Source organism: Strigops habroptila, chromosome 6, assembly GCF_004027225.2.
Source record: "Strigops habroptila isolate Jane chromosome 6, bStrHab1.2.pri, whole genome shotgun sequence".
Taxonomy (NCBI): Eukaryota; Metazoa; Chordata; class Aves; order Psittaciformes; family Psittacidae; genus Strigops; species Strigops habroptila.
The window spans coordinates 14394193-14416191 of NC_044282.2; the positions used below are offsets into that span (position 1 = coordinate 14394193).

The following is a 21999-nucleotide window of genomic DNA, read 5'->3' on the forward strand; positions in this document are numbered from 1 at the left end:
GACAGGAAGTTACCACTAATAAATAATGGGGCCTTGGGAGTCTACAAGACAAGTGTACGTTTTCTTTGGATTCAGAAACTTGAGAGCTGGCACACATTATTATAACCGCTGATCTGACTTCCTGATGGCCAAATGTAGGTGTATATACATTGAGAGGTACTCTAGAGTTGATTTAAAGATTCCAAGTAATGAAGAACCAGGTGTGTCACCACTCAACTGCTTAATTACCACCCATCATGGAGACACTGTTATGATAGGACGAGGGGTGATGGTTTTAAACTAAAAGAGGAGAGATTCAGACTGGATGTGAGGAGAAAAAATAAAAAAATCTTTACAATGAGGGTGGTAAAATACTGGAGCAGGTTGCCCAGAGAAGTGGTAGGTGTGCCATCCCGGGGGACATTCAGGGCCAGGCTGGATGTGGTTCTGAGCAACCTCACCTAGATGAAGATGTCCCTGCTCATTGCAGGGTCAATTTGGAGTCCTTCTGTAACTGTCGCCTCAATAGCACAGAAAATGTCAGGTCCTCAGTCTAACTGTATTCCTCTTTTGAGGAATGTTTTACATCTGCATAACTTAAAGACTGAAGCAAACTTCAGAGTATTATATGGAGAGTATTGTAGTATTATCTAAGTTCAGTAAATTAATAACCCATGAGCAGCAGTTAAATTCACCATATACTCTGTAGCACATACTGAGAAATCTTCTAATTTAAGTGCACTACATACAATGTAGAATGGAAAATAATGGCCAGAAAGACATGCAACCATAGAAAACAGATTAACTGCTACAGAGCATAGAATCACAGAATAGTTGGGGTTGGAAAGGACCTTAAGATCATCTAGTTCCAACCCCCCTGCTATGGGCACGGACAGCTCACACTAAACCATGTCACCCAAGGCTCTGTCCAACCTGGCCTTGAACACTGCCAGAGATGGAGCATCCACAACTTCCTTGGGCAACCTGTTCCAGTGCCTCACCACCCTCACAGTAAAGAACTTCCTTATATCTAACCTGAACTTCCCCTGTTTAAGTTTATGCATATCTATTATGTTTAAGCATATCTATACTTACCTGCAATGGGTGGTCCAACTGTCATAGGTATTGACATGAGTCCCAGTAGAAATCCTATGGCCTGGGAGACATCCTGAGGCCCAACAAGCTCAAAGGCAATAGGAGCCATAATGCATATGAAGCACCCATCAAACAGGCCCATTAAGAGACAGACAGCAATGAGACCTCCAAAGACATTGCACAGTGGAATCATCATAGACATTAGGCCAATAAAGAAGAACGAGGCCACCTAAACATGATCAAGGAAAAACAAAAACATGTTGCATCAAATCAGCAAAGATTAAGGCAATAGGTGGGCTTTCTCACATTTGTAGTGAATTAAGCTGTCTGCCTGTATTTACTTTAAAATAAATATAAGCAGTCTCCATGGATTACCACCATCAGAAGTTACATACCAAGATAAAACACACACATGTAACTCATGACATGCAATTAAAGAAATTCCACTACCCATTTCACAAGTTTTCAAAATGAATTTGTAATGAACTATCCTGCAGGGATTCTGTAAGGCCATTTCTTGTGCAGCTAGTTTTTAGAGTTATTCTCTGCTCGTTTCACAAATGAAAACCACAAAAATACCAGAAGTTTAATACAGCTAACACACTATAATTGGACTCCTCACGGTTGTAATTAAAAGTAAAAATATCAGTATTATGAATGATTACTTCAGGATGCTTATATTCGACAGAGGTGGAATTTGCAGGTCTCATTTCAATTTTTCCATGCATTTTCCTGTACTCCTGTGGTCATGCATACTTATAAAGATCTTAGGTTAAGATTGTTATTTGTTTGTTGTAAATTAAAGGACTAAAACTCTGCCTTCCAGCAAAATGAAGCTGAATTAAAAAGAAAATAAAAAGGTAAGAGCTTTGCTTATGCACCATCCATATGTCAGCACAGGAAACCAATGTCCCACCTAACTGCACAAACGTAGTTTCCAAACAAGACATATGCACTGCACTTGCAGACCACTGAAGAGAAACATGGTCACTTAAGAAGTACTACACATCATAATTTTTTCATGGATAAGTGACATCAAAAATGACTTCATTAGGAAAAGTCTTTAAGGAGACAGATAGATAAAAATTTTCAGGACAGCATAGTAATTCTTTTAGTTAATGTATTTAGCATACTTAAAAAGTGTTGTGAAACATCTGAAGTATGGTAGAGAAACACTTCAGAATGGGGCTTATAGGAACTTAAGGATAGAAGTGAAGAAATTCTCAGTTCTGTGTATTCTGATACCGAAAATACAAGTATTATTTGGGTTAATATCTAAGTAGAAATAAATGCGGTTATCTGCATTTTCATTTTTTATCTTAATATTGACATTCCCTAAAAGTGTAACAATGAGTATTAAATCGATGTGAATGAATGAGATACAGTACCAGCCTCTCATCAGGGAATCTAAAGCTACCCAACTATGGCAACAAATGCTCCATCTTCAGAAAGGTGGCTCTCCCCTAAGAATTGTTTTCAATACTGTAGTACAGATAATAGCCATTAGATGTCTCCCTTGTTATTCATTTTAAAACAAGAAAACAAGAACACCCAGTGGTTGATAACATGCAAGTTATTAGCTAAAGGTTTTCCAAAAAATCTACATTAACATTGCTATGTTCTCAAAAAATATCATTTATAAGTGTGGAAGGTAAAAGTGTATATCCTCCATCTGCGAGCTTCAGCATTTCTGGAAGTTGTGACTTTCTGTAAGTCACCCTCTTCATTCAGCAAAATCTCAACTAAGCACCTCTCACATTCCCATGGCTTTACCAGTGTGTGCTACACACAGAGCATACTTAGTTATCCACCAAGAAAAGAGATCCAAAATCCTTAACAGGGGAACATGAGTGGGGAAAAAACAAAAAACAAAACAAAAAAAAAAACCACACAACCAACCACCACCAAAAAAAAAAAAAAAAAAAAAAAATTCTGTCTGCAACCATTAGGAAATCATGGGATAAAACAGGGAAGCAGAATCTAGAGAATTCCCAAAGGTCTTCTCAAATGCTAATGGTTAGTAATTCCTTACATTCCCAGCTGAAAACAGCCAGCATGTAGCAGATGTTTCCTTAGCATTAAAAATATTAGGGGGGGGGGGGGGGTAAGAAATTGGAAAAAAAAAAAAAAATTCATGAGCTTTGCACCAAAGGCTTCTAGTATCAAAACCCATACATTGAGTTTCCTACAGTTTTGATGTTTCTCAAATTTGAATCTCCAATCAGTTAATTCTGCTTACTTAATTGTACCTGCAACCAAAGCCTTCAGAATATTGTTTGAATATTCCTGTGGAACGCTGTGAAGACATACCTGTAAATAAACTTTTTTTGCACCAGGAATATAATCTGCAACTCTGCCAAAGATCAATCTGCCAACTCCTGAAGTAATGCCCAGACACAGCAGAAGCACTTCTTCTGGCACGCTGTCACCAAATCTGTCTTTTACATGCTTCATCTGTTTAAACAGAGGGTTAAGAAAATAAACTAGCTTTAGAATTTAAAGGAAGATCAACCTTAGAAAACTTGAGTTAAACAGAAGTAATCTGTGAATCTCAGACTTACAAATATGGTTACAAATGGTCAACTAAATTACTCTGCTTTTACAGATTTTAGAATAGTTTTGCACTGCCTTATCAGTATTAAGTGCAATACAAGAAAAACAATCTAAACCATGTTGCTGCTTTAGTCACAATTAGGGAACTTAATTCAAGAAACAACAAGGCTGCATCTAACACCAAGAAAATTGAAGAGAGCCTGAAGTGTTCTCCCCAGCCACATTTAATCTCCTAGTCATGGATTTAACATGAGAGCAGAATCCACACGGATTCTGAACTGGCTGCTTCACTGGCTGGGGCATGCTCTGAGGTCTGAAGGCACCGAATGATTAATGAGTATCATTGCAGTACTAATCTGTGCATTAAGACAGAGATGCACGCTACCAAGCTTGTAAACATAGCTCAGGGCAGGAGCAAGCAGCAGCAGAGTGTTGAAGGCCAGATGGTGCAAATAGGAGGTGGCCCCTAGGCTGCCTCATCCTGATATCCACAACCACCATGACACCCAGGGGCAAGGAAGAAGGGAGCAGGAACAACCTGCATACCAAACACAACAGCAAGCACTTGTAGGAGAAGGTGCAGCTACAATAGCACTAAGGCAGGCAAAGAATGATTTATCAGCCATTCCAACCTGAAGAACTATAGTATTGACTGACGGTCTTGACAGTAGGTCATCAACTACAATGTGATGAACTACCAGCGTCAGTAATTCTAACCTTTAAAGTCCTGTTAAGAAAAAAAATAAATAAATAAATCATCATCACAAGACTGGCTTAATGGATTTGGATTTTTTTATATTCTTTCTGGTTCCACAGTATTAGTTGGTTGTTTGTGGGTCTGTAGTTTTGATTTTAAATCAGTGATGAAGACCAGAAATTACTCATAAGAAAGACTTTTTGCACAATCACATTTTGAAACACACTTGGCAATACCAAACATGCCAAAGTGGGTGTCAGGAGATGTAGAAATCATTTGCGTAGTCTTGCAGTCTCTGTGCTCATACCTAGTTCCAAACAAAGAAACTCTAAAGACTCGGAGGTGTGAAGAAGCAAAAAGAAAGAGACTGATTTTAAATATGTGGTAAAAACATTTGAGAGACAGAGGGACAAGGAGCTGACGGACCTGGATAGCAAAAGCTGCATACCAATTTTTGTTATTTATTCTGATTATGTGATAATGTATCAAACTAGAGAACCCTTAATTTTGCATCTATAAAATGTCAAAGTCCAGTTTTAGTAAATACTTCTAGAGCAAAACAGTCATGATTCTTTCCCAGCCAGAGCCTTAATAGACAACCAGAGCCTTCCCTCTTCCTCATTCTCCAGCAAACAGGACAGGCTGAGTGAGAGTGATTTTCTTAAGTATAGAATCAGTTGGGTTTTGTTTACATGTCACAAAGTCTATTGAATCCAATTTTAATTTGTCCAATATAACTGATTTTGTCAGAAAGGAAATAAAAAAATAAGGGTTAGGGGTTTTGTTTTGGTTTTAAAAAATAACTGCTAACTTTAATTGAGAACAGACACTTGCTCTTTTTTTTAGTTTGTTGTTTCTTTGCTTTTTAAGACGCATTTGGGAACAGAATCTTATTTTGCATCTGGAATGATATTTAAACATAAAAGATAAGTTGTTCTATTTATTCCCTTTCTGTCAAAGGTGAGAAGAGGAAAACCTGACAGTTTTCCCACCCTTACCTGTACATGCCTGTCAACACCTTCTGGCTCAGCCAGCAAGAGAAGCCAAGGTATTTTCTGCCATTCTTGTCACCTGTTCCATGTTTCTGCAGCCTGTAGCTTCTTTCATTAGCAGACCCGATTCACTCACTCCCTGGAGGCTTTTCAGGAGGTAAGATAAAGCTCTCCATCTACATAACTGTTAACCCTGCATCTGTAACTGATAGGATTTCTCAAAGCGGCACTCGGGGTGAAATGCAGTCCTTTTAGATAAGTGGGAGAAACTAACCACACTCATCTCAATCTTCAAATATTTAAATTAGGTTTTTTTGGGGTTGTTTTACCTTTCACCTCTCTTAAGCACACCATAACATTAAAGAGAGCTTCTAACTAAATGTAAGGAGGAGGCAGTAGGCAGTAGCATAAGCCACCCAGATAGTTCAGTCTCTTTCTTCAAAGGTTTTCCAGACCCAAGTGCACAAAGCCCCGAGCAACCTGGTCTGATCTCAGCGCTGACTCTGATCCTTAACAGCATTCAATCTTCAGTGATACAGTCATTAAGCTCTAAGTAACAGCAGTATTATTAACTGAATATCTGAAAATGCAGTGATTCAGGATTAATTCACTACTATAAGTGCTAACTCATTATGGTCTTACAGACATTTCTTATAACAATAGGTTAAATATATTTATTTACAATGAAGTAGTTCTAATGAGATTCAGATTTCCACATATTTTTAGCTGTCAGAACTACTCAAAAATCCCATGATGGGCAATTACTTGTGAATCTTCCCAGCAGCATCTCATTCATTAATGCTCCCGTCAATGCAGAACTACACAGGCTGTAATTATATGACTCTTTAGGCATTATCTATGTCTATCAGTCAAATGGGGACCCAGGCACACGGACACATCGAAAGCCAAAGCATTTCCCTATGGGTTCTGCCTGCTCTCATTAATGTAGCTAGCTTTTCACTCAGAGCTGCGTGCATGCCAAATGGCAGGTCTGTTCTTTCCAAATGTAGAAAAGGCCAGAGCCAACCAGTCCAGACTAGCATGGCTCCTTTACTAGTTTAAAATAAGTTATCTTTGTACAATCCAATTTTCCAAATCAAGACATAGACACTAGACAATATAACTGAACGCATCCTTGGCAGCAGCATTCTACCTTATACCCTTGCTCTCTTAATATCAACGTAATACATACACAAATCTCCAAATTCTCATTACTGTTAGGATGAGACTAGAAAAAAGATTAACCACTTGGTAGTGGCTGGAATGCTTTCAGATACACTGTCTTGGCTAACCTCTGTCCATCCAACTAAGACCCAGATTTTGCCAAGATCTTCCGCATCCAATGTGCACACATTTTAGCTGTCTTCATGCACTAAATCAAAGAGAGCAATCTGAGCATAGCTGTAGTTCCTTTTTCCAAACACAAAGAACTTGAATATGAATGAAGCGGTAATGAACTAATAAGAAACAATTCTGTCAACTGCTTTCTTCCTGTGTATATTCCATTTTAGGAATTTCCAATCAAGTAAAGCTTTAGTAGGCTAAATGCAATTCAATCTCTTTCTCACTGAGAGAGATGGCCAACAGCAATATACAGCCTAGAAAAGTTTGAGTACATACAAATCACCATTTTCAAGTCCTGATGCAAATCCTGATGTCTGACACTTTCATTCAGAACCAGTGTAAGAATAAAAGGAAACATTTACAAAGTACCACTGGTACTGTTCATAAATTGGACATATCATTCCTAACTGCTCCAAACTAAGTTTCCTGAAAGAGCTGATGAGAGTTCTTTTGGTTTTGATTTTTCTTTCCCAGACAGGAAAGGAATCTGCCCTGAAGTATAAGCACTCGTCATATCCAGAACAACAATAATGTTTTTCCAGTACTAACTGGCCCTCTTAGCCATGCAACAATTTTAAATCCAGACACCCAAAATAGTTCTAGACTTGTATAATGTATGAGACTTAGCCATCACTCTAGGCATGGCAATACCTCCATAATTTACTAATTTGATTATTACTCCCGTGGCTTTCAAAAACCCATTCAGTATTACTAGATGACATGATGGCCTTATTCAACACTCAAGATACTTATTTTCCCAAGCTGTAACTGCAACAAAAGGCAAAAGACAAAAATAAACTAAATGCGTATCCACGTAAGGGTACTGGCCACTGACAGGACACAACTGGAGTGGGTAGAATTATACGGGTGTTCATCTTCATGACTGCAATTAGATCCTCAAAATTTCAGAAACCTAAAAGCTTAGGTTTATTTCACACACATCCCCTGATAAAAGAAAAGCCTTAGTGATGGTGTACAGATCTTTCTGTGCTGTTAGTGCCATCACACAGCAGCCTTCCTTCAATGAAGGAGTCAACCACATGCCTGAACAAGCGATTCCTTCAAAGGCCTAGAGGAAAAAAAATACTGGCGGCCTTGATAAAGATCAAGAACTTTGCAGTGAACTGACCTGGAAGACTGATACTTTCAGAATGTGCTGAAAAACAGGGTATAAAGTAACTCTGGACAAGTCACTGTTTATTCTCATAGATAAGGACTGGCCACAAAAATGAGGGAGAAGGGGGGGGGGGGGAGGTGTGGGAACAAAAAACCACCAAACAAAGAAAAGATAAAAACTTGGTTGCCAGAGAACTGTCTGATACAAGGCACAGGGAAGATCATTTAATACAAACACATTTCTGGTCCAGACTCCACCAAAGAATCTTCTGCTGATGAGCCAAAAACTAGCAAGCAAACCGCAACTCCTGACTCCTGAGCATTTACTGAAACAAAGATCTCCATGTTAAGAGACAAAATACCTAATGCAGACCCATTTGTAAGGGAATGCCATCATACTGAGATGGCTACAATAGCATTTTTTTTTTTTTTTAGAAAAAGTGTCTTCACATGACAAAAACATGCATATATACATCTTCAAGATAATTCCTATTTGCATACATGCCACAACAGTGAGAATCTCTCTTTCTATCTCTGGTCAATTTAATCTACATAATGAACACAGAGAGAATTAAAGAAACAAGGTGATTGTTAAATGGCAACCAGGAAATTTTTCTACTATTCCACTAGGTAAAGAAGATTAAACAGAATAATCCATATATCATGAAGATTCAGAACAAGTATTATCTGAATTTCTTAATTAAAGCTGAACATAACAGTTAACAGGTTAAATGTTAAGCCTATTTAACATAAAAAAAGAATTTAGATTAGATTAAGACAGACTCAGGTTGACAATTACATAGTTAAAGTAGTTTGTTTTGTTGGGGTTTTTCCCCCCCCCAAAATAGCTAGTCCTGAAGAAATTTGCCAACAATAAAAATCATGATCATCACCATCTCGAAGCTCTTTGTTACCTTTAAGAGCCTGTTAAGGGTAACTATGATCCCCGAAACCAAAACAGGCAACCAACAGCATAAAACTTAAATTGGAAAAACCCAGACACTGGTTGTTAACCAATTAATGGTTTTCCTACTTAGAGTCACAAATGCTAATCATTCTTAAAGAAATTAAACCAGTTCTCATGTCTTGAGAGAATGACTGCCAATTGGTAGACCTGAAATATATTCAGGGAATAGTACCAGAAAGCATGCTGGGGACTGAAGAAAGCCTGAAGCATGGGCGGCAATCCCTACACTGTAGCACAAGACAGTCCATGATTTCTGCTCTTTCCCTTTTCCACTCCATCTCTCAGGATATTTTCAGGTCCTATGCTTCACTAGTAGCTCCTAGAGACACCAACAGATACTGGAACCTACTGGAACCACGAGAGACAGCATAAAGAAATGGGTACGAGGATACCGGTGGATTGGTGTGACTTAGGCAGCAGCAAGACAGTTAAGGCACACACATATCTGTGGAAGCTCACAGTGACTGAGAACAAGAATGAGGAATAAAGCCAGGGATATGTAAGAACTGGTTACATATAAACAAGGGCTAAGAATTGAATTGTCAAATAACCTACCCTTTTTAAACATTTTTTAAATTGATTCTCATTTGTGACTACAATCCACAGCTTGCAGTCTTAGTGCTACTTGTTCCTTGTGGCCTAAAGCCACATGTTTCCTGGGCTTATCTTACTCTAAAACTCAACTAGCCACTATGCCCAAAATTAGCTCTATCAGCAAGCCCTAGGGAGTTACAGGTCAATCACATTCACTTGAATTTCCAAAATAACAGCAGAAAAAAGAAAAACACAAAACCAAACCAAACACCAAAAAACCCCACAAACACCCACAAAAAAAAAAAACCCAAAACCCAACCCCCCCCCAAAAAAACCAAAACCCCAAAAACCAAACCAAAAACAGCCCCCACCCCAAAACTCTTCATAAAAATCGAACAGGTAACATCATAAGCTAAGGATCAACACATATTGGTGAGAAAAACAACCCTAATTTTCCTCTGCTACATGGTAGGTAGCAAACCTTGACAACAGGGGGAAGGACAGATTAACAAATCTTGACCTTGGCCAGCATTTTGAAATTCTCTCAAACAAAAATTTTTATGAGCCAGACTGGAACATATGACTTAAATAAAACAACTGTAAACATGAATGTTCAAATGTTTGGAAAAGCTATTTTTGATTAGTGATTCACTGCAAACTGAACACGCTAAAGAAGGCTCCATAAAAACCTGCCCAAATCTACCACTATTTAACATTTTCATTAATGATGTGGACAGCGAAATAGCGAATATACCTATTAAATTTGCAAATTACATCAAATGATGAGTATTGAAGACACTGTAAAGAAAAAGACTGGAATTCAAAGTTATTTTGGCAACCAGGCATATAAGTCAATAGTTGAAATAAATGTGCTTAATTTCCATAAAAAACACTATGAGGAAATAATATTCAAAAAACACTATATGAGGTAAAAATCAGATGCATGAATACAGTATGGAAGAATGATCTGGCAACAGCTCTTTAGAAAAGGAACTGAAGGTTTAGCAGATAAAACATCAGCATGTTCCAATGTCATCATATTGCAAAAATAATAGAGTATTTATCAACTCATGATATGTGACCTTCACATATTGCTCTGTACCAGTAAGGCCTCAGTTGAATTATTATGTCCTGGTTTGGTCATTACTCACTATTAAAGACATGGACCCAAGTGTACAGGATCCAAAAGAAAGATCTGGCAATAAGCAGAAGTTTGATAAGTATGACTTAGAAAAAAAAGATTAAAAAAAAAAAGAAATATTTTTAAAAGTCTTTTACCAAAGTAAGTCTGTACTCAAAAAACTGGGTAAATTGGATAAAATACTGAGATACCTCCAGTCTTATTTTCTATGATTTTTGAAGTAATTTGATGGGTGTCTTAGTATAGCCACAAATACATACTTCTTGAGTGTTACAACTTGATTTTTTTAAGTTTTTTTTAACTTTTTTCAGCTCTAGCTTGGTAAAACTCTCCTGCACATTTGATTAACAGTAACCTTATGACCAAAGGAAGCAACTACCTGACATCACCACTTAAATTTTAAAGGCATAATGTAAGGCGTTCTTTTCAAATCATTGCAGCATTTACTAATGTGATAAAGTGTTATCGGTTTATAGCATGTAATTAAAACTGAGCACATTATATGATATACTATGATTAAGAAATTATGGGCTATTAAAGCAATGGATTAAGATAACCTACACAAATACGCAAAGTAACAATACTTCATTAACCACTGACAATTAACGTTTTACGCACTGGACTTGTTGGAAAACCACCTTGGCTAATTTTTGTAAGTACAATTTAAGATGGATTCTCAAAGCAGCTAATAGGAGCGAAGCAACTAAAACCTAATATAGCAAGTTCATCCTCTTACGATATTAAATTAAAAGCTTATAGTATGGATTAATTTTATTTAGCATATTTAAGTAAAATAGTAATACAAGTCTGCTGCTACATATCCAGCTTAGTCTTCCCCAACTTTAAGAAAAATACATCTATTGTACTAGTCTGTCTAGTGATGATAACGCCTTGGCCTTGACTTTCAAACAAATAAAGTCAAATTTCATTAGCCTAGCTTAAAAATAAAAATAGTGAGAATACTGAGAAGAGGAATTCATAACTTTCTTTACTGTGAGGGTGGTGAGGCACTGGAACAGGTTGCCCAAAGACGTGGTGAATGCTCCATCCCTGGCAGTGTTCAAAGCCAGGTTGGACAGAGCCTTGGGTGACATGGTCTCATGTCAGGTATCCCTGCCCATGGCAGAGGGGTTGGGACTAGATGATCTTAAGGTCCTTTCCAACCCAAACCATTCCATGATTCTGTAACAGCATATACTATTTATCCAGAAATAAGTACAAAGATATGCTAAGAAAGTGATTTCCTTCCTTATTTTTGCCTAAATTAGGAATCGCTGGAAATATCACATAAATTTTATAGAAAGCATGTGTTTAGCTTCTGACAATTCAGTTCAGCAAAGCTGAAGGTAAGCTTACAACTGACTGTATGGGAGAACAAGTGGGCCTGTGTATTAACCAATTAAATGAAGCAGTAAGTGGAACAAGGGAAGTGCTAATACCATAATACAACAAGCAAGACCTTCATTAGAATATTGTGTTAGCTACAGCATTTACATGTCACAAAAGGATACCTTCTCACTGCTGAACTTAAGATGTCTGCCTTAGCCAGCTAGTCTTCCTCAGTGATTTAAAAAAAAGGAAGATTCTTTGAGAGGCAATTCAGAAGCCTGACCCTGATGCTCCAAATTGGTCTCTGGAAAAGCTTCTTATTCTTCAGACCATAAGGACGAGTTAGTCAAACTAAAGGTCTTCAAGTCAAGTGAGGCAAGTAAGTACCCCTCAGCTTGCAAAAGGTGTTGAAAGACAGCTAACAAAACTGATTCAAGGCCTCTGGAACCTGCCATACTGAAAAACTTACCAGGCAAGAACTCATGTTCTGTAACTACACGGACAGGAAGATGACAAAAGCAAAGAGAAACATGAGAAGCTGGACTAAGATCAGAATGAAAATAAGCATTAATTTGTATCAGTAAAATTAACCAGGAACAAAAAGCTTTTACAAAAGGATGGGTTTCCATTTTACAAAATAGCACTGCTACCTTAAGTAAATTTTCCAACCCATCAGTAGAAGTAGCAATAAGATTACCAGACAAGATTGCATGACTCATTGGGAGGGGGAGAAGGGTGAAAAGGGGACACACACACACAAAACAATTACTCACTACAGAAGCCCCTTCTAAAATTTACAAACAAAGATTGTATTTCTTACCTATCTTGAACAGCACATACACAACTAAAGTGGAGTTAACTGGTTAGTAAAGTAGGGATTCATTCATCTACCTACAAACTACGATGATACTGTCATCTTCTAACAGAGACTGACTTCCTTACTCAACAGATTTTTTGCTACTTTTATCAAATTTTCAGGCCTAGGCTCATTAGTGAGTAAAATCAAAACACAGATTCTCAAACCTTTTTTCAACTGCCACATAATTCTGAGAGCATCCATAACACTTTGATATCAGGGGAGCTCGGTGAAGCACCTGTCTCATTCTACTGGGAAACACAGAAGAAAGCTCTTGTGAAAGTTTCAATTCTAGATGAAATTCCCAAGCACACTGCCAAATATCTACCAGATCAGGGCCCAGAGAAATTGAATCAAGTAGTCATATTTTCATTTAAAACACCACAAAAAAATATTATAATTATAGTCTCTCCTCCTCTTCATAGAGATATAGCCTTTACTCAAGATATAGATATTTATGTTTAGTTTTCTCTCCTGCCTGCAGCAATCCAAAAACCATCTCTCCCTTTTCCTAGGAAATATTCCACTCAGTAGTAATGACACATCTTAATCATTTAGAAAAGAACCTGAAAAATAGCTCACAGCTTGACAGTTACTGACAATCAAATGGAAAGAGTTAGGTTCCAGGATTTCCTCAAAGGAAAATTCAAAACACATGGAAAGAAATTCACAAGTCTGAACAGGATTTTAAAAAGCAAAGAGGGTTTCTATGCAGCTCTTTTTGGAGCAGAAATTGGACACAAACAGGTCTGCATATGAGTGAGAGAAGGTTCTTAATTGTGGTGATTAGTTTTTTTCCATCTGTATGAAGATGTAAGGAAAAAAGTATGATCTCAGGATTCTGGGCACTTGTGGAGCATGAATAATTTAGTCCAGGTCAGAATACTTCAAGCATCCAAAGACAGGATGCTGAGCTTACCATTAAATCAGGATTAAAAAAAAAAAAAAAAAAAAAAAAAAAAAAGGGAAAAGAGAGAATACATTTTACAATTTAATCTGACTTCAAACTGTATGCTCTGTTTATTATTAGAGTAGTCTGTATTATTCAAGAGTACATTGACTAATGTGCTTTTAGAGACTGACACAAAGGAAATCAGACCTCTTAATCAGCTAGTATTGCACATACCTGAGGAAATCTGCTTTGCTCTTATCCTTCATCTTACTGTTTGTACCTGAGTATACCTGCTACCTAGAATACTTTTTGTAAACTTCCATTTACTTCTAAAAAACCCAGAACTATTTCTTTTATTCTTTTCAGTTTTTATTCTTTCTGTACGTAGGATTTTTATTCTTTTCTAGTACCTATTTGGAAATTTAGTTTAAATATGCTTTCGTAACAACTACAAGCAGGAAGTAATTTCTTTTCCCACCTCCACCCACCCCAATGTCAAAAATGGACAGTCTAGCCAAGAATACATACTGCCAGATCAACACTGAGGAATACTGGGAAAGAAATGGGTGCACAAGATAGTTACAGAAGTGGATAAAGGGGGAAAATTTCACTAACCTGGGCAGTCAAACTGCAGCAGATGTTGAGATCTGAAGGGAGATAAATGCAAAGATTAGAAAAGCAAGTAAACCACGGGGAGCCAGTGGGATCTCAGAGGTATCTGCTTAATAATTACATTGGACCTTTACAAAACCAGTGCCTTGTTAGTCTTCCGTTGGAGACAAATATGGTAGATTAAGTGGATCAGAAAGGTGATGGTGCTAAAATTGACAACTAGACCTACAGTTTAAACTTTTTAGAGTAACTACAGTATAGAGAAATATCTGTTTGACACAGTTATTTGTTAGTACTGGACATAATTTGAAAGATGCAATCCTATCATTACAAAACAAACTAACAGAAGATTCTGGGAAATAAAAGATGTGATAAGACTTCAGACAAACGATCGATGCAGGAAATCTGAAGAAATGAACAGGTTTCTTGAACAGCAGCCCATAAAAGCAAGTGAATATAGTAATGGAGGCTGATTGTTTTCCAGTTTGAGTAAAAAATAAATCCAGATGTAACAATTAGATATTAAACATTATTTTACACAACCTTCTAAAAGTAGCAAGTCATGACATAATACAAGTGGTTCACAAAACAGAGACAGCACTTACCTTACAAGAAGTAAATTTCTTCAAGATGTGCTATGTGTATGCACTTTACTGTGGATATATTTCAGTTTAGAGATTTTTGGTTACTAGAGTCCATACAGTATACTATCATACTTTTCACCATGCTTTGCACTCAGACATAAAGGACAACATTTATATCTGTGCTTCTATTTGTCTCCACTGTGGAATCCAGGGACTTAGGACTTAAAGGGAGGAGAGAGGTACAGGATTAGGACTGTACACACAGAATGCACAACCTGAAGAGCTTCACTTATTGCAAGGTATGTAACTCCTTTCTACTATGGTTCCTTGAGCAGATGCATGTCCCACTGCAAGGAATACAAAGCAACTACCACTTTCTATGCAGAGATAACCACTCTTACAAGGACAGCAGCTGAAACTGATTTCTCAAATAAGAAGTCTAACTTTGAGATCTTGCACCTGACATCTTCTTGTGTTAGGGAACACAACGAGAGTAGGGGAGGCTTGAAGAGTTACAAAAATATTTGTAAGCAATGTTATGGATGATGATAGGGTCTTGTTGGGCAAAACGTCAACTACTGCAGTGAGATTCATCCTGGCTATCTTACAGCTTGTCCCGATATGGTAGCTCAGATCTGCTTGGAAAATCTTGGGTGATTTCTATACCCTCCATATTTTCCAGTATAATTCTTACTGACCCAAAGCTTTTGTTTGGGGAGGGCAGAGTCTAGAAGTGGAAAACAGCTATTTTTCTGAATGAGCAGAATGGAGACTGTTTTGTCCTAACTAAATAAGGCCTTTCAAAAATTGGGTATATGGAAGTTAAGACAGTTTTAAAGTATGTGGCAAGAATTTCATGTACGTTCCTAGACAAACTGTGGCTACAAAGGATCTAATGAGACCTTGGCTCTTCATTTCTCCAAGTTGATTGCACAGGAGGACAGTTTTTATTGGCACACATTCTAGGGGGCAAAAGTTCAAACATTGAATCTGCACAGCAGAATCTGATCTCTTATTACGAAAAACAAGGCACATCACTGATACAGAGTGGGAAATGGGTAGATAAGTCAAAATAGCTGGTTGATAAAGAACAGAGTTGAAGGACAATTTATCCTGATTCATTTTAGGAAGGGTGCCCAATGTGATAAACAGTTGTAGAACAGTTAAATCACATGAAAGCAAGGATCTTACATTACCGGGGGGGGGGGGGGTGGGTGTCAAATCTGTCAAAGATCTGCGTCATCTATAATCCGTATCAGCAAGTCCTCCTATTCATTATGTTCTTTCTAAGGGGGAACGGGGGGAAGAGTCACAACATGGGGGAGGAGAAAACTTCTTAGCTAAAGAACGGGAACAAACTGGATGTTCCAGCAAAAGATAAGAAGTACAGACCAGCAGACAGCACTATCTTTTTGTCTGAGGACAGACTATGTGGGCAGAGTACTAGCCCCAGCAACTTCTAAGTAACAAACACAGAAGATGTGGAGAGAGCCTACGCCACATAGAGGACAGACTAATATTATCTGAGCTGTGTAATTCTGTGAGGCAGCCTAGAAAATTAGTTTGTCTATATGCATTAAGAAGTTCTTATGATTAACAAGTACTTTACAGCTATTGCAACCATCTCCATGCCCTTCCCAGGAATAAAAATGTATGTGTTGTTAATATGGTAAAGATTTTTGAACGTAATTTAGCTTCCACCTGAGAAGCAGACTGCCTAAATGATTTAACCTTTAAGTGCCTATCATCTGTTCTGACGAGATATATCTGAAATATATTGCTATAAAGCTTCCCTATACAGCAGAAGGACCATAACCTCTCTCTGATAACAGAATTACAACTGCAGTATTATCCATTAACTATCTTTAAGCACAGAGATCGTCTAGGGAACAGATTCCTGAGTTCTGAAGACAGTTCACATTTTGAAGGCACTGTATCTGCCACTAAAACCAGTGAGCTTCCCCAAGGGAACTTGTTGCCCTGGATGTCAAAAGGAGGTCCCCCACAGTCACTTAATAAAGTCTTCTAGTATTTCATGAGGGCAGAAGCATATATATACATAAAATGCCTGCCTGTGGAACAGGCCAACCTTCAACAGCCCATGTGATCACACATGTAGCCTCCTTTGTGGCACAATGTACATTTTCACTGTTGTATTTTGATCTGCAAGCCTGAACAGACTCTAGAACTTACAGCAAGAGAGGTACGCCCTTGCAAAGGTGGAAACCAAAGAGGCCATCATCACCTTCATACCAAGGGAAAAGGTTTGACTTCTCCAAGGGTTTAAAAGCCCTACTGAAGTCTCTGATGAGGTCTCTAAATATTTCACCACTAAATATTTTCTGTAGAGAACATCTGTCTGTATTAGTCAGCTACCACAAAGACCTGGGTTAAAATCCTAAAAGCTGTCAACAATTCAAATGACAAAGGCCTTGGTATTGTTAATGGTTTTGACCTAACACAAGCTAAGGAACTTCACACATGTGGCATTGTAATGGAAATGTTGAATTCTGAAAGTTATGACATAAGAACCAGTCTCAATTACACTTAATTTCAGTTTGCAGATAAATAGGTTTCCCCAAAGCTATTCTTTTTTTGGAGATGAAAGTGAGTAATTTCCTACTTTGCAGGAAACTTCCTATTGTAAAAGGTATCATTGCAAGGGCAGCTGAAACACCATGGGAGGCAATGAGTAGGAAACTAACTGAACTGAAAGGATTATCCAGGTGAAAAAGAGCCCAAAATGACTGGGTAATGACAACTCAAATGCTCAAAATGGGCCAAGCAGTCTCCAAAGGAAACACAGCAAGGTTCTCAATCTGTCACAGTTGTTTATGGACTGAGCAGAGCAGGGGATTAGTGGCCTGATAAGAATGCTTGTCATCACTGGCACTTCTTCCCAGCCATTCCTAAGGTCTATAAAAAGAAAAGGCGGCTAAATTGATTGCCTTCATGCAACATATAACGCCATCGGGAACAAGGAATCTCCTCTGAATTCTTCCAGACATAGTGTATTCCTGGTTTCATACAGCAAAGCACAGCACCACAGAGGACATACACCCTGTGGTGTATTTTTATTTTCCAGTGGAAAACAGCTACACAGGGTTCACTGCTGGCAGCCAGGCTTATTTAGAGGCGAAACCTTCACTTCATTATCACAAAGTTTCCTCAGGAATCTGAAAAGGCAATTGACCAGCAGAGCCAGCCAACCTCCTATTTTCAAACAAGATGCCAGCAGAGCCTCAGAGTCTGCACTTAAACAATGGCCCTGGGGCTGCTGTATCTCTCTGGATTACCTTTTAGCTGGTCAGCTGCTTGGAAGCCTCTTTACTTTTCATTATGAGATGCGTTTCCTTTTCCAATACAGTTGACAAAAATCTTAGAGCAAAGACCAGGCTGATACTTTGTTTCTCAGTGGCAGTTACTAGAATTTGAGGCAGGTTCTACCTGTCTTTCCCAAGCATTAAGTCTGCAGTCTCACTTCCCTGTTCATTGGAGGTCCAGCTGAAGCTATTCCTGAGAAGTGCAGATTCACAATAGCAATGAGATTCTGAATCTTCAGTATCTATCTATGGAGGAGAATAAATCCCGTATCTGAATCCGTCTCAAGACAGATTCTCCCAAGGAAGTTGTTTGAAAAAATGGCCAGGCACACACCATTTTTTCAAATCTTAAACATGAAGCACACGGACACAGAACACACACACTCCACATAGCTACTGCTAACCAAAAATCTCTACGTATGCAAGTATGCACCCATCGTGGAATCTGAATGTGGATAAGCATTAGAGTCAGATTTACACAGTAAATTAAGGAATAGGTAGCAAAGCAGGGTGAGAAACATTGCAGTTATTTTTCCTGAGCTATTCTGAAGGTTTAAGATAACAGTGTTATGGTAACTTTCGCACTGCATATCAATTATATACAAGCCTATAGCCATATTTAAACAACAAACTTAATTTTCAAAGAGATGTTGTCATTCTTTAGAAGTACTTTCTTCATAAAAAAACAATTTAGACTTAGAAAGGTAAGTTTTATCAATACACTTTTTTTTTTACTGTATTTTCTACCATCCAGTCGCTTTCTTTAAAAAGTAAACGATGTAATAAATATTTGCAGTATTTTGTTCAACTATTCAGTTGTTCAGTTCAGTTTTTCACCCTGCAAGTTGTCAAACATTAAGACAGAACCTATCATTAGCAACAGGCATTTAATAAAAGTACCTGCTAAACCAAACCATGCCTTTGAAACAATTACTGAACATACTGTAAATGTAAATTATTACAGGACTGAAACATTGCACTGAAAGTGGTAAGATAATATTCTCAGTGCTACCAGTATAGCTAAATATTGCTACATCAAAACACAACACAGTACTAGGCCCCTTTTTTTGGTGTGCCATAATTAATATAGCCCTAAACTCGAACTGAACCTTGGTAGTTACCTTAGTCACTGCTTAGAAAAGACTAAGCAGTGACAACATCCGTTTTAAGCAGTGTTTCTTTTTATCATGCTAAATAAAGGACAAAAAGCAACAGCACACCTTTCAAACTACCTAACATGAACTTATATCAAATTTTAACAGAATTGACCTAATAAGCTCATAAGAATCAAGGATGTGCAATCCTGATTAAGGACATACTTTTTTAAAGGGCAAGAGAGAACAGTGCTAAACACTTAAAATTAGATTGTGATTCTTGAAAAACAGAAGTTCTCTGTTCATTAGCAGAACAAGCACAGGACAAATGGCACAGAAGCTAGGTATACTTTTTTCCAAATACACTTAATTTCCTTGAGATAGTCCTTTAAAAACAACTTGGAAAGAGCATTTTGCATTTCTGTTGTGGACTCATAATTTAAACTTCAATGAATTAGACTAGTTTTTATTTGGTTATTTGCCTATTTTAGAGAGACATTAAAAGAAAAAACTCTCAGATCACTGCAGTTTAGACTAGTTTAAAAATTGAGAGGAATAACAACCATTTGATTTAGTAACCCTATGAATTACCAGTTTGCTCTTCAACAATCTGAATTAATGCTCTCAAGTCCCAACTCAAACCATTCTATATTGTAAGTCAAAACCTATTTATAGTATTTCTCCCAACCCAATTCCCCCAAATCACATGGAATGGAACACCTACTAATGGAATTTGACACCAATTAAACTGGGACAAGAAAAGCTCTCCCTTTTTGGTTCTCCCCTGTGAGAGCCAGAAGGAATATGATGCCTATTCCACATACAGCTGTATCTACCAGTCAGGGACTGGTAATTCTTGCCAGCTGCTTGATACGAATCCTATCTAGCATGCCATAATTCATTTGTTTAGTTTTAGTTAGAACCTTACTCATGAGCAGGTTATTTTCTCTGGTTTTAACATCTTTTACTCTATCTAGAAAACATGGTGCAGATGGTTAAAACTGCAAGGTCCTGGCTAATTCTGTTATTCCAGAGCTTTTATTTCTGTCCTACTACAAGTGTCAGAATGTACATTCTCCTTTCTTCCAACATGCTTCAGAAAACATGAGAGAGAAATCAGGGCTTGCCTCAGAAGCACTCAGAGACCCTACCTGGGACACTGGGAGCTCCTCTGCTGTGCCAAGTCAACAGACAGGAGCTGATGTGCAGTGACAAGAGCACATCAAGTCTGCAACCTCCAGATGCCATGGAGTGGTGACACACAATGACCTGAACCAGTAGGGCCTGTGGCACCTGTGTTTCACCACATGGTCAAGAGCACCAAACACTCTGGCAGAAACTGCCTTTCCAGGTCGGAAAAATGGGACCTGATTAAGTACAGGAACCAGGTCTGAGGCCTAAGGGAAGAATTGTATGCATGAGGCTCTGTGTTGGAATGTTTCTTCTTAGTGCACTTGCAACCAGCATCCTATTCTAACAGTCTAGCTATTGTTGGTCAACCTTGACAGTGGGAAAATTTCAAGAGTTTTAGCATAACAGAAACTGTCACTTGTCCAAGTATCATATACCTTTTCCAGTATTGCTACAGTTTCAAAAAAATGCAGTAACAATGGAACAATAGTACCTTTCATTTTCAAAAGCTGAGGAAAGTAATCTTTGGTTTGGTAGATGTACCAGCAGAAAGTTATTTTTTTCTTATAGCCTTTGGCTTATCTGGAAGTACGTACTTTTATGTACTTCTAGAAGTATATAAAATGTGGTGTTTTTTATCAGAAGTAGACAAAGCTAGGATTAAGAAAGTCCAGAGCTATCTACTGGAGTTGAAGTACCTGTGTTGATGGGCAGAATCCATGCTGTCCTTCTATGAAGACTGATCTAGACACTTTCTCAAATACAGATCCACAGAGACTAAGATTTTAAGTAGTCCCCCAGCATACATCACTGCCCACTGGCAATAAGTGCTATGATTCTTCACTTACTCATGTTTTCATAAAAATAAATACATTTAAAAAAACTCAACAAAATCTTAAATATATTACCTGGAGGTTTTAAAATGCTTTCCATCCTGGTCACTTACCCAAGACTGAAGGTTAGAAAAAAAATCTTAATACATTCTGGAAGCAGAAATATTGCTATTTATGAAATGCAAGTTTTAATTTTCCATTTGAACATCAGTAAAGCTAGGGATTATTTTATTAAACTATTTCTATTTCAAGCTTTCTGAAAGAATAGTGAGCACTTGCATAGTACTTAATAGGCCATATACATAAGCAAACAGAAATCTCACATTGATGTTACTTGCATAGTTTTTTTATCAGTGTAAACACATGAAATTTTATTCTAATTCATACTGTTTATCACCGTCTCTATCATACTTGATGATCAAAGTTTCATTTAGGCTTTAAATATTTCAAAGTATGGTTAAGAGTCCTGGGTACATAACACAAGTTAAGTACTGTCAATTCTCCATAGATTCGTTGTGTATACTGAAAGGTACCTAAATTAAGTTTTGCATAGAAATTTAAATCATAATCAGATGTTTTAAAATAAAAAAAAATGAAAAAAATTAATAAAACTAGTTTCCATTTAATAACACTATCTGCAAAGCCAAGAATGGAAGCTAAGCTTCTTGTTTAGAATGGTTTTAAATAAAAGTAGTGGGAGCTCACTATAAATTGTTTAATATTTTCCTCTCTGGTTTACAGGAGGACCAGAGAATTGTACAGTAAAATTGAGTATTTACAGACAAGCAAATTAAAACAAAAACTGCTGGTTTCAGGAGGCGGTTTTAACGATAAAGCTTATCAGTGAAGAATTCCTAAGAGCTGGTGAAGTCTCCCCTCTCAAAAATGGCATATAGAACAAACTGACTACCATTGAAGATTGTGTTA

At 37.6% G+C, this 21999-nt stretch overlaps 1 protein-coding gene across 2 annotated transcripts in view; it reads right to left on the minus strand.

Annotated features, from left to right (window-relative positions):
* Positions 1 to 21999, minus strand: part of SLC16A10 (solute carrier family 16 member 10) — a 71877-nt gene that overhangs the window by 5245 nt on the left and 44633 nt on the right. Inside the window, exons 4-5 of one of the 2 annotated variants that reach the window (XM_030489467.1) lie at positions 3385 to 3528; positions 1075 to 1303 (exon numbers count right to left, since the gene is read on the minus strand). In XM_030489467.1, coding sequence (XP_030345327.1) covers positions 1075 to 1303; positions 3385 to 3528 — 373 coding nt within the window. The remainder of the gene's footprint in view (positions 1 to 1074; positions 1304 to 3384; positions 3529 to 21999) is intronic. The other variant, XM_030489468.1, reaches the window with a different exon arrangement.